We start from the raw sequence: 14,252 nt of genomic DNA, 5'->3' as shown, positions 1-14,252 counted from the left end.
AAAAATAACGAAAATAAAAAAGACTGGGGGTGACGTCACATAATGCACAGTCAATGGGAAGTCTCCGCCCCTCAAAGTTGAAAAGGGAATATTTATCCGCATATCTGGCTTTTTTCATAGGCAGATAATTCACCTAATCATTGAAACAACGTAGGCATTTCATTCCTGACCATTTCCCTGTTACTGGAAAAAATAGCACAGCTTGCATTTCTTTACTGACACGTAGTTTTTTGGCGAATTGATCTACACCCGTCACCTCGTTGCTCTATTACTTTGAGGGAACAGACCTGTCCTCTTTTTGATATTTATCTCTCGTTGCCCAATGATGGTCAGACAGTCGAACACTAACAGCGAAAAAGAGCACTTCTGAAAGTTTGAGGAAAATATTTTTTTTGCATGTACACCACAAGTGAGCCCACTTACCCCCCAACTTGTAACTTTTTGCCATGAAATCTGACGGTTCCGGGTAGCATGCACGCGCTAGCTGTATTCTGCCTCGTTGACTTTGCATTGACGTGACGTCACTCGGTCAGCTAGTTTTTGTTGTCATTTTTATAAATCAATGTGCAAGTTTTGAGGATGGCAACAGCCAAAATATTGATTAATGGGTTGTCAGGGGGTTATGTAAGCAAAAACAAAGTTGCCACTCGTTAACACCAACGAACTGACAAGATACGAGACTGGGCCCACCACCTATTGAGCTCTCTCTCTCACACACACCTGCGCGCATACACACACGCCCACGCACACACACACCTCAAAGCAGTGGATGTAGAGTGAGTAAAGCTCTGATTTGTCAGACTCCTCCAGTAGCTTGCTGTGCTCAACATCCATCAGGTGCTGCTGCAGGTGCTCCTTCACATCTTCAAAACTACACGCACACACACATGCACACAGACACGCACACACACACACACACACACACACACACACACACACACACACACACACACACACACACACACACACACACACACACACACACACACACACACACACACAGTTCAGAAAGTCCACAAAGTCCACAAATCCACCACAAAGATGGCCAAAAAAAGATAAACCCTATGGGGCGCACCTGTATTTCAGGAGAAGTTTGAGTATCACTGAGCGGACTACTGGGTTCTTGTCCACTTCGTCATCAAACGGAGACAGAGCCTTCGTCAGCATGCCACTCTTATTACCTGAGAAGAGATGTGGTTCAGGATTTTGTGTGTGTGTGTGTGTGTGTGTGTGTGTGTGTGTGTGTGTGTGTGTGTGTGTGTGTGTGTGTGTGTGTGTGTGTGTGTGTGTGTGTGTGTGTGTGTGTGTGTGTGTGTGTGTGTGTGTGTGTCTCAGATGAATGTGTGTATGTGTACATACGTATGTGTGTCTCACTTGTGGTGGTTATTGTCCCTGCGTCCGCCATGAGGAATGAGAGGAGGTGGCAAATGACCTCTCGGCTGGGTGGAGTGTCATGGCGGAAACACCCACTGGACACCAGAGCAATGAAGAAGGCATTGCAGCGCTGCCTGAAGTGGCTGTAACAAGAGATCAGAGCCCTGAAACACACACACACACACATACAGAGACACACACAGACACACAGACACATACATGTTTATGCCACCGTACTTTCAAACAACAAGCAAATGCGTGTGTGTGTGTGTGTGTGTGTGTGTGTGTGTGTGTGTGTGTGTGTGTGTGTGTGTGTGTGTGTGTGTGTGTGTGTGTGTGTGTGTGTGTGTGCGTGTGTGTTTGTTTGTGTGTTTGTGTGTGTGTGTCACACCCGGCGCCACGGGGGGGTGTTTAGGCGCATCACTCCCCTTAAGGCATCAACCCCGCCCCCTTGGGTGGTCCGTATTCATCCATACATGTTTTAATATTGCCTTTGAATTATTGTCAATATTTTTGGCAACGTCATTAAAGCGATCGGGCACATGGGCGTAATTTCCACGGGGGTTAGGGGGGTTTTGACCCCCCCAGACTTCAAACACTGACAATATAACCCCCCTTAGGCCTATATAATTGTACAACCCCCCCTATATAATTGCAGTACTTGTCTTGCATGAAGAACTTTACCCATTTTATGTAAAATAGTGAAAAATAGTTTCGTTCAGTTATGTTTAATCATGTTGTAATGTAACCCCCCCTGCCCCCCTTGGTATTCCCCAAATCTGCGTTAGTTGTGTACATCCAATGGGGGAGGTAGATGGACACTCCCAACTGAGATCGCTCCCGGACGTGTAGTCCCAGGTGTTTCTATCACTCCCGGACGTGTAGTCCCACCCGTTTATATTTCACGTATTATCATACACTGCCACATACAAGCAATTTAGGGTTAGGGTTAGGTTTAGGGTTAAGGTTAGGGTTAGGGTTAGAAACAAAAAACTAACATCAAAAAGATAACTAGCTCCGTTATATGGCGGTGGGATCGATAGTCTGGCTAGTGGGAGCGAGCCGACCGGGGAGCGTCCTGCGTTGGGAGCGACAATCAGGGAATCTCTCAATGGGTAATCCTCTTCTCCACTATCCCAAATTCAAACTGATTAGCGATCAGCTTTATCAAGTATTGACTAATTGTTTTTTTCTACTTTTAACTTGCAATTGCCACATGATCATGCGTGGATGCGTCTTTGGCACAAGAGATATTATTTCCGAGTGTTTTGAGAACCTATTGTACCACTGCCTTTCTGCCTGTCAGTTAGTTATATAGCTATTTTATGCTAGGTTACGACAGACAGCTAGTTCAATAACACTGGACGTGGCTGGCTATTTTGGACGTTGATGGCTAGCACTTGGGATATTTACTCCCTCAAACCAACACATTTTGTGAAACCCTAGCAATCGGACGTCTGTTTGTTTTATTTCACGTCATTTAAGTAGTTTTTGGTTACCCCCTGTCCAGTTGCCTGCGTGATTTCCTATGATAGTATCCACTTCAAATGAGAAGCTTGTTCAATGCAGCTGAACCAAAATGCCTGTAAGTTTTTTGACACCAATAGTAAACACATCCATTTTAAATAAGATGTATTGTGGCATTATATTTTGTTTTCAAAATCGCATTTGTTGACAACAGCCAAGCGATTACAGTTTGTTTCGCCAGTGAAGTAATGAAGAGAGAGACACGAGAGAGGGTTGGGGAGACAAGGGGTTCCTTCCTCGCGTGACACTATGCGTGGCTGTGCTTGGAGTGAGACAGAGGAGGTCCTCTCAATATTTTTGTCGCCAGTCGCCACTGTATATTTAGTTATAAAAAAAAAAAACAACAGTCAATTGTATAAATAATGGGTATGGGATATTATGTAGCCAGCAGGCTACTTTAATTTCTACCACAGCAACTTTCTTCTGATCATATGATTAACAACATGGCGAACAGCAGACAAGAGATCCTATTTGTGCAGCATCCTGATTAGTGATTGATGGTTGGGATATGTCATTCATATTTGGCACTGCATCAAAGATTTTATCAACCATCTCTGACTGTAGCTTTCTTCTGATCATATGAATTAGGCCTACTAAGCAAAGGGTAGGAATGTTTTTAATTAATTAATTAATTCATTAACTCATCTTTGCTTTATTGCTATATGCCACATTACAAATGGAGATTTTCTGACAGCTTGACTTTAGCCTGATTGGGAAAATGCATTCTCTAAAACTCTGATGTGAGTTTGCTGCCAAGCCATTTGAACATTAACTGAGGTTTTTTTTATATCAGGTTCAAAAACTTGATTTTGCAGGTCACCAAAGAGAGATCCAAGGCCAAGGAGGTACAGGTGATGAGAGAGAGACGGGTGTCTAGAGAGAGAGACGAGGAAGCACAGAGGAGAGGAAGAGAGAAGGAGGTGACAAAGGAGGTTAACCTGTTCAAGAGATAGAGTATGAAGGTGTCAGAGGAGGTGCAGCAGTTGAAGGAGAGAGAGGCAACGGAGGAGATATAGCAGTTGAGCAATAGAAAGGAGGTGATGGAGGAAGTGCATCAGTTGAAGACAGAGGGAGAGAACGAGGCGAAGGAGAATCGGATGACCAAAAACAGGGAGAGAGAGTACAGAGAGAGACAGCGCAGGAGGCACAAATGACCAGGTAACATACATAACTGTACATGCAAATACTGAAGAAAACTGTTTAGCCATTTAATTCATTTAGATGGAAATCTTGACCCCCCCAATTGTCAGCATAAAGTTACGCCCTTGATCGGGCACAGCCTTTTAGTCTTCCTTTAAAAAAATAAAATATTTGCATTAGGCACAATAGGCCTAATTATCAACTTGCAAGTCAGAAGCTTGCAACCTCGGTTACATACCGCCATTCCCACATACCGCCATTCCGACATTGACTTTTTATTGCAAAAAACATTTTTCCAGCTTGCAGGAACTGTTTTCAGACCCTACCTGTAAGGGTATTTGGACCGTGACAAAATTAAACACTAAATTTTACACTATTCTTGTAATTGCTCTGTCACTCTCCACTTCCGCTCATGTAGCAACATTGTTGCAAATGTCAATTGAGTTAGAACATTGTTCACGCGCCTCTAAGTACTTGCAACAATGTTCAAATGCCTCAAAATGGCTCGGAATGACAATCAAATACTGTTGGAATGGCAGTATGTCGGAATGGAGGTTGCCCCCCCTGCAACCTCTACACGTATATCCCCTAAAGCACACCGTAGCTCGTGTACGTCCTCCAGTTTACTGCCGCCAGATCTCTGCTACAGTAATAGCTGTTCACTTTTCAGTAGTGGGTTTTTGATATAACATTGATTTGTTGTATCTCCTTACAGTTGAAATAATATAATTAGTACACGCACATTTGTATGTGACACATTTTGGATGTGGGTGACATAACTAATCTCTGAAGAAACGGAAGAAAATGCTTTACCATAGCCTACACGAGATTCTGAATTAGCAATGCAATTTTTTTAAATCCCCATTGCTTGCTAGCAGTGCTGGGTGTGTAAACCATTTGGATTAAAGTGGAATATGTAAGAAGTCCTGCAATCAAGATAGCGTTTTAAGGTATTGGTTATTGGATATTAATTTAGCAGGCAGTGGCTTGTCGACTTGGGCTCATGGTTTTGCTTTGAAGAAGTAGTTTAGCTAGGTTAAGCTCATTTTGTTGGTTTATTGCGGGTCCGTGTATCATCCGATCATTCAATTATTCCATTCAATCTGGCAAACGGAAAACGAAATAACGACTCCATATTAGAGGTGCTCCGATTGCTCGGCTGCCGATCATGACCGGCCGATAATGGCCAAAAATAGCCTGATCGGTGATCGGAAAAACATGCCGATCAAAAAACCGATCGAGAGATATTAAATTCCTCACGCAACCATTTGCCTTTACACCTGGCGCTGCATGTAGGCGCTGGCTCCGCACAGCTGCAACTGCACCAAAAGAAGGCATCTTTGCTTGTCTATAACTTTTCGCCATTCCCCCCTTCATTTCCACCATTCATAACCATATCTGCATCAACAATGATCTGATTTTACGATCCATGCGCCGTTTACCTGAGTGACAATGTAATTTGCGATTGAGTACTCGCCAGTGAGCCATGTTACGTTATAACCTGTGTAGTTGCCTTGGTCAGCACGCGACAACTTCACGTTGTCAGCACAAACATGTCAATTATTGTTTTCAAAGTTGTAATTGGCAGTCAGTCGATTAGTTTGATAGTCGCTGAAACACCAAACGGCGACAGATGTGGTTAAAACTTGAGAGAGAGATTCAGAACGGTAGTGGAGCACTGCAACTGTGGACGGTGACAGAGAGGGGAGGGGCTCTCCTCACGAGGCTGCTCATTTAAAGCGACAGGTTGTTTTTTTCTCGTATGTGGAAGACTATTTGATGTAATGTTTCAGTTTCAATTCAATCTTAAATAGTTTAGTTATTCTATGCAATAACTTATACATTGATTAATACTGTAGACTGTATTACCAACACTAGTCTGAAAGATAATAATAATAATAATAATAATAATAATAATAATAATAATAATAATAATAATAGCCTAATAATAGACATGTGCAAATTAAGATTGATTGGTTTATGGGCAGAAATGGTATTCAATAAGGATAATTAATAGGCTATTAAAAAAATAGGAAATCATTTTTGTGATCGGCAATGATCGGTAATCGGCAGATAAAGATTTTTGGTGATCGGTATCGGTGATCGGACCCAAAAAATGGTGATCGGAGCACCTCTACTCCATATTTTGTTTTCCCGTTTTTCCATATGGCCAAAAAATGGGAAGTTATGTTGATTTTCCTTTTCCCAACTCAAAACAGAACAAGTAATAAACGAGAAAACCAAAACGAAATAACAACTCTAGCCTAATTTACGATTATTGGTCCCATTTCCCGCGGTGCTTTTCTATTGCTCGCCTAAGTAAGACACGATAGTGCACAAGTGGCTGCCAAACGCGCTGCTTTACGCATTTCCCCGAGGCCTATAATCAGTCTGCTGATGCTCCTACTCCACAGAACATCTTTCTGTCCTACTCGTAGCCCCTTGTGTCGGTGCATGTGGGTGGTAAAGATAACCCTAACTCCTTCACGCACTGTACAGTGTCCGGTCCAGCATGTCTACCCCATAGGCTAAATACATTAATAATTATGACTATCCAATGGGCTAAGGCTCCTTCCACTAGATCATTTAATGCCGTTTTCTCAGCTTTTTGGCTAGAAAGCAGCATTTTGGTGAATTCCACTTATTTTCAACAGATGATTATGAAAGAACGGAAAGGGGTAGAGAGACACCGTTTTTTTCTGATGACAAATGAGCGTCTAATGTGTGTTTTGATAGGTATGGTGTTGACATAGACACAGACCTCAATTTTCTGTGAGCCTCAAAAAAAAACCCAAAATGCTGAAAAATCTCTGGCACTCCTAGTTACTCTTTTATGAAAATGGCTGGCAGCCAATGAGTTAAGAAACCATGTTGTTCGCTTTGGGATTTTTTTTTTTTTTTAAAGGGCCGCCAAGGGGAAAATTGTCCCACTGGGAAAAGTCCTCCCACTCCGCCCCTGGCTGGTTTTGTGGATGGAGTTTAGTGTGTGTGTGTGTGTGTATGTGTGTGTGTGTGTGTGTGTGTGTGTGTGTGTGTGTGTGTGTGTGTGTGTGTGTGTGTGTGGCGAGCCTGTGTGAACGTAACACAGCAGTCACTATCGCCTCTGACTAATAACCATAGCCAGTATAACCACATGGAAAGAAAGAAGTCACTCTGTTTCCTTGTTTTATTTGGCAACTGCCAAGACGTTTCAACGTTCTCACGTCTTGTTCAGGGTGGACATGTAGTCTTGGCACTTGTCCAATAAAACAAGGAAACTTCCACATCTGAAGATGCTCCGGTAGGCTACTTTCTTTCCCTTACTAGTCCTTTCCCATGACACACCCGATTGTGAAGTGCAGGAGCGCGTAGGATATCTATATTTTCCAATATAATCTACATATTTGTAAAGAAGTCTTCAAGGGAATGGAAGAGTCGTGTGAAAATAGTTCGGTTAATCCACAATGTTTATTCATATTAAAGGGGTATGCCACTATTTTGGGGCTTAATACAGTTAAAATCGTTGGCCAGGGTTTATATAGGAGGTAAAGTGTCTTATTTTTAAGCTAGTGAAAGTCAATGGATCAGTGTAGCATGTAGCAATGCTACATGGATACATTGACTTTCACTAGCTTAGCGACATACTCCCTCTTTTAACTTGTCTTAAAGCAAGACAACGCTTCACATGAAAAATAAGACACTTTACCACCTTTATAAACCCCAGCCAACGATTTTAACTGTATTAAGCCCCAAAATAGTGGCATACCCCTTTAATGTTTCACACCCATTTGAGACGCAACATACAACTGAATGCTTTGGAAGGGAATCGACTGTCAACGTTATGTTTAACAAAGTGCCATCCACACACACATTTTGGAGACACAAATGCTTTTGTCGTCTGTGTGTTTTTGCTTCTGTTTTGCACTATGATCGAGGTGAAATAACAGTGATGAAAGTGTGTGATTAGGTTTGTGGGTGTATGTTCATGGTGTGTAATAGTTCATTTGGCGTTCAGTATGGACGGATGGGTGTGTGTGCTTGCATGAGTGTCTCGCTGCTCAGATCATTCCAATAATAGTAGTAGAAATTATGTCCATCATTAATAATAGGGTCTCTAGGCTACGAAGGGCTACCCGAGGGCATGCTACAATGCTACACGGATCCATTGACTTTCACTAGCTTAGCGACATATTCCCTCTTTTAACTTGTCTTAAAGCAAGACAACGCTTAAAATGAAAAATAAGACACTTTACCACCTTTATAAACCGCAGCCAATGATTTTAACTGTATTACTCCTTTAACTGTGACTAAAATCTTGTAGTCGTGACTAATTATCAACATCCTTGGTGGGCACCTCAGAAGCTCTTGGAGGCCTACCTGGTGATGCCTGGTGATGCCCACGCGCCGTCCAGGAGCGAACCAAATTCAGATTACGCACGCGTGCCCCGCCCCCTGTGATAAATGAATCGCCCCCTGCATATTTTTGTGCTGCCACCCGGTCTGGTGTGTGTGTGTGTGTGTGTGTGTGTGTGTGTGTGTGTGTGTGTGTGTGTGCGTGTGCGTGTGTGTGTTTTTCCTCACTGTTTCTCCTCTGAAGGCTGAATTCGGTAGTTATCAGGCACAGGCTGCTTGCAAAGGGGGCAGTACATAGTTCCAGTCCCCACGGACTGTTTTGCGCAGACCAGGCAGAACATGTGATCACAGGGCAGCGCCACAGGCTCCCGGAGGTCATCCATGCACACTGGGCACCGCTGCGTCCCAAACCTTAATTGAGGACAAAACATCAGGATACAGTAAATAGAATACAGTAAAATAGAATAGAATAGAATAAAATAGAGTAGTTGCATTTAACACTTGCATTTATGTTATGTGTTTTTTTTTATTCCGAATAAACAGATTGGAATTAAATAGTTTGGAATTCAAAATAGTCTCCCTTGTATTCACATGGAAACACCTTCATTTAATTCCAAATATCTGGGATCAGGTAAGGTTTCGATTGGGCAGAGTGTGCACAAGCAATGTCTGCGTCATTACCACTTGCATCATCCCAATGCAACAAGCACGCGCAGAACAACTGTAATTGTTTTTACATAAGCAGATTAAAAAGTGTTCACATGAAAGAGGAATAAAGCCATTTGGAATTAAAAATGGAATAAACCACCCAATCAGAATAAAGTTGCATTTTATGAATAAGATTAATTCTGAATTAGGTTTTACATGATTTTTGCAATGCAGATTTAATTAATTATTCTGAAATAAATCACATTTTCAGAATTAAAAGAGGACAAGTGCTGAATTTAACACTGTTGATGTCTCTGTTGTTAAAGGGACACTGTGCAGGAAATGGTCAAAAAAGGTACTGCAACTATGCTGCTTATTGGGCTGCCTATTGACAAAGTTGATCTTTGCATGAAAGTTTACTAAGTAATAAACAAATATTTTCTAGTATGGTCCAAATACAGTCATTTTTGCAGCTAAAATGGCTATTTTTAGAAATTCAAAATCGCGTACCATGGAGAAGATCCCCCTTTTCATGTATGAAAACTGCCATTTTTCCAGTCATTATGAATACTTAGAATATGATGGTGGTGGTATGAAAAAGGTAACACTAGTTAATGGGCAACATGAATTCTGGAAATAAACAACTACACATCTCACACAGTGTCCCTTTAAAAAAACGCATTGAATTTCAGGGTGCATCTCTACCTACCTAATTGGGAGATCCTTTTCTGTTTGTGAGAACAGAGTTTGTTTGGACACTGTGGACATTAGATGCACCAATGCAACCCAGAGAAAGTTTGTCCTCTTTTTTCAGAGTTTTTCCTTGCAGCATTAAAAAAAGAGGCAATTAAATATTAAACACATATCTGGCTTTCACTGTCATCACATAATGTTACTGCATACTAAATACTGGAATCGAAATAAATCAATTTCACACCAATTCTGTCTTTCAATTTTTTTTATTTAACATTTAGAGTAAGGCCAGTCAATTTTGTCCGCAAAGATAATGAGAGGGACTACTGTATTGTTCTTACACAACACAAGGGTTAACTAGACTTCATTCTCGCAGAAAATTCTAAAAGTGGGCTTGTCTTTTGGGCCAGAGGTTAGCCATTTCAGTAAAAAATAAGATGCATGATATTCTAACTTAGCTAAGGAACACTGTATAAAATAAAATCTGTAATGCAGTCAAAGTCAAAATGGGATTCAAATTTGCAACCTTTTAATCTCCAAACCAACACCATAGCCACTACGCCAAGCAACTGACTATAATAAATTCCCCAGGAAGACAATATGTAATTGCCTACCACGGCAGGATGGATGTCCCATTGTGATAAGTTAAATGGGGTGTTGATTAAAGTGGAATTCACCTCTGGTCATTGTGCGCTGTTATCACAGATCACTTATCCTCGTTTTGCATTTTACATAAGAAAAGTAAAGTAATTTGCATTATTTTGTTCAATTAAATACAATTATGTGCTGAATCGCGATTGTCAAAGCTATTTTAATGTACCAGGGATTCTTGAGAGATGGGACAAATATAGTATACTAATATGTAATATACATATTTAAATTTTAATTTAAGACTGTTATTAATACACAGAGCTCGAAAAATTGGCATTTTCAGACTTTATCTTTTATTTTGCAACCATGAGGAAAACACCTAAAGTGGTTAAAATACATGGTGGTATAGATCTAATGACCCTTTATTGCCTAAACAAAAAAATGATTATAGAATGAGCTTTTTCCCCAAAATTTTACAAAACACCTGAAATTGCTGAGGAAAATCTTACGGAGTTGACAGAAAAACTGACGGAGTTGAAAAACTGGTCTGATTTTTGGAGCCTATTTAGTGCAAAATGTTTTTTCACAGTTTATTTTGTAGTTTTGTTATATTCTTAAACTTCTCTTTTTAAAAAGTTTATTTGTTTTGAATTAAACTCTAGTTTTAAATTTTTTGTCCATATATCAAAAAATTATGTAGTTATATGCATTAAAGGGACAATGTGTGAGATTTGTAGTTGTTTATTTCCAGAATTCATGCTGCCCATTTACTAATGTTACCTTTTTCATGAATACTTAAAACCACCATGAAATTCTAAATATTCATTATGACTGGAAAAATGGCACTTTTCATACATGAAAAGGGGGATCTTCTCCATGGTCTGCCATTTTTTCAATTTCCAAAAATAGCCATTTTTAGCTGCAAAAATGACTCTACTTGGACCATACTAGAAAATATTTGTTTATTACTTAGTAAACTTTAATGTAAATATCAAATTTGGTGATAGCCAACCCAGTTTCAATGAGCAGCATAGTTGCAGTACCTTTTTTGACCATTTCCTGCACAGTGTCCCTTTAAATTTAACCTATTTTTGAAAAAAATAATGTTATGCTCATTAAAGACAGAAGTAGCCTATCTCGCTCTGCTAATGTTTTATTTGTTTAATCCCCTGAAATCAAAAGGCGAGGCGGACTTGCTGTCTCCGTTCAACTTAATCAAAGAGAGCTCGCTTTCTCGCCCTCTCTCTCTCTCTCTCTCTCTCTCGCTCGTGTTTGACCAAAAGCTGTTCCATCCAGACCTTTGCTGTTAGTATAACAAATAGGCGTACAAGCCAGAGTAAGTTGATTAATCGAGTGCTGGGCTGGACCCCCCTTTGCCTTCAGTACTGCCTGAACTGCTACAACAATAATCGGGTAGGCTGTGGCATTCCAACAAAGATAAATTGGTACTAATTGGCCCAAATTGTGCTAAGAAAATATCCTTATGCCATTTTATCCCCAGCCTGAAATTAGGCTAGGTTTGACCCATGTTTTCATGTTGTTGACGCCAAATTCTGACCATTCCACTTGAGTGTTGCAGTAGATATCAAGACTCATCAGACCAGGCAACATTTTTCCGATCTTCTACTGCCGAATATGGTGAGCCTGTGTAAATTGTTGTCTCATTTCCTGTTCTTAGCTGACAGGAGTGGCACCAAATGTGGTTTTCTGCAGCTGTAGCCCATTTGCCTCAAGATTTGATGTGCTGTGTAATCAGGGATTCTCTTATGCATACCTCGGTTGTAAGGCTGTAACGATATTGCATCGAACCGAGGGATCGCGGTACGCAGACCCACGAACCCCTATCGCGAAGCTTCCTCACAGAATCGCGATGTGCCCTTTTAAAGTTGTTACCCCTCAGTGTAGAACACAACAGGCAACATACAGGCAAGAGTTTGCATATGCGCTTAAAAAGACCAGTAGAAAAAGGGTGCACACGTTCGAGTAACAGTTCCATTCACCCCTTTCTCATATAAAATGCTCCTTCCAACCAGCACCTTGTTGTTATCCATTGCCTGAGCAACCTCCGTGAGACGAAAAACTTTGGCAAACATCGGAAGGTGAAGGACAAATGAACAACAGACCAAGAAGTCTTTTATACACGTGTCAAGATTTGTTTTACTCATGCATGCGCGATGTATTGCGAGTGGAGTTTTGACGTTGGAGCGGAGAGAGAGAGCGCGAGAGAGAGAGAGCGCACAAGATGCTCCGCCTGCCTATAAACCAGACTGGAATCGCTTGTAGGGAGGTGCCCGAAGTCGGACGAACGTTGAGGTCGATAGGCAGGATATTAGGCAGCATTATTTCTTCCCACATTAATGTTAGGCTATATTGTAAAATTACCGCCTGCATAAGCAGAAAGCATGCTCCATTTCAGCCTCTGCATTCATTCTCGCTCTTGACAAAATGTCAAACCGCAAAACAAAACGAAAAACGTGCGCGTTATGTAGCAGTGAGAACTAACTGAGGTTCATTTCGAGTTTTGATTGTAGGCTACTGAAATATTTTACTTAAATCAAAATTAAGTGTTGCATTTCTTTAAGTAGCCTAACTTAATACAACATGACCTGACGATATATGGCCAGTGTTGTTTTAATGTTTGGATATTAATTGGATAGGCCTAATGTTTGATAAAGTAAGACAGCTGCCAATGACTATACACCCTGACCACCCCACCTCTCTCTCTCTCTCTCTCTCTCTCTCTCTCTCTCTCTCTCTCTCTCTCTCAACATATGAGCCTATTTATAAGCCTTTTTCCTTGGTGAACTAATATCCTTTATTTCTCTGTGTTGTGTTTTGATGTCAACACCTGGAAGCAGGTTGCAGTGGTAGCCTATATCTGCAACATCATTCAGCCTTGTAAACCTACAAAATTAATGCAGGCAGGTAAATGCAAAAAAGATATTAATTACAAAGTATATATATCATTTCTTTTCGTATTATTTTTTTTGTAAAAAAAAACAAAACAATTTTTTTTTTGTGTGAAATCGTGGGGCATATCGAACCGTGGGTCATATATCGTGATACAAACCGAATCGTGGGTTGGGTGTATCGTTACAGCCTTACTCGGTTGTAATGAGTGTTTTTTTTTTTTTTTACTTAATGTTGCCTTTGTATCAGCTCAAACCAGTATGGCTATTCTCCTCTGACCTCTGACATCAACAAGCCATTTTTGCCCACAGAATCGCTACTCACTGCATTTTTTTCCTTTTTCATACCATTCTTTGTAAACTCTAGAGATGGTTGCGTGTGAATATCCCAATAGATCAGCCATTTCTTCAATTCACAAATCAGGCCATTCGGCACCCACAGCCATGCCATGTTAAAAGTAATTTAAATAACCTTTTTTCCCATTATAATGCTTGGTTTGAAATCTATCAGATCATCGCGGCCATGTCTACATGCACAAATGCATCGAGTTGCCACCATGATCAGAAATTTTCCTCAATTAACATTACAACAGTACAGTTGTAACAGGTGTTCCTAATGTAGTGGCTGGTGAGTGTATATAATAGTTGAGGACGATATTATTACCCCCCCCTCCAGAAATTAGACATCTCTCTTGATTAATCATTAAGAATGGCCATTATTAATATATGTTATTTTGGAAACCAATACACCATGGAGATAGTATCCAAGTTGAATTTGGACTTTTCCATTTTTACAACGAGTTTAAACAAAAATGGTTAAAAATGGCAAGGACAAAATTATTAGCCCCCTTATCATTAATAGTCAATACAGTGCCATTTATGAACCAAAATTAACACCAGGCACTTTGATTAGTTGTCAACTATGTTGGCACATGTCCAACCAGGGATGATTTTGTCCCATTTTGTCATTGCAAATAGTTAAGCTGGTCCAAATTGCATGGATGTTGAGGACGGACATTCATTTTCAGCACTCCTCAA

The 14,252-nt window shown here is 40.6% G+C and overlaps 1 protein-coding gene across 1 annotated transcript in view; it reads right to left on the bottom strand.

The window, feature by feature from the left end:
* Positions 1-14,252, bottom strand: part of LOC134442237 (E3 ubiquitin-protein ligase rnf213-alpha-like) — a gene marked incomplete at its 3' end in the record, with an annotated part of 41,963 nt that overhangs the window by 931 nt on the left and 26,780 nt on the right. The window contains exons 2-5 of the mRNA XM_063192486.1: positions 8,602-8,784; positions 1,375-1,538; positions 1,076-1,181; positions 757-871 (exon numbers count right to left, since the gene is read on the bottom strand). Of these exons, the coding sequence (XP_063048556.1) occupies positions 757-871; positions 1,076-1,181; positions 1,375-1,538; positions 8,602-8,756 (540 nt within the window). The remainder of the gene's footprint in view (positions 1-756; positions 872-1,075; positions 1,182-1,374; positions 1,539-8,601; positions 8,785-14,252) is intronic.

This window comes from Engraulis encrasicolus, unplaced genomic scaffold (genome assembly GCF_034702125.1).
Source record: "Engraulis encrasicolus isolate BLACKSEA-1 unplaced genomic scaffold, IST_EnEncr_1.0 scaffold_131_np1212, whole genome shotgun sequence".
Taxonomy (NCBI): domain Eukaryota; kingdom Metazoa; phylum Chordata; class Actinopteri; order Clupeiformes; family Engraulidae; genus Engraulis; species Engraulis encrasicolus.
The sequence above is the reverse complement of the archived record's forward strand: the minus strand, read 5'-3'. Positions and strand labels throughout refer to the sequence as shown.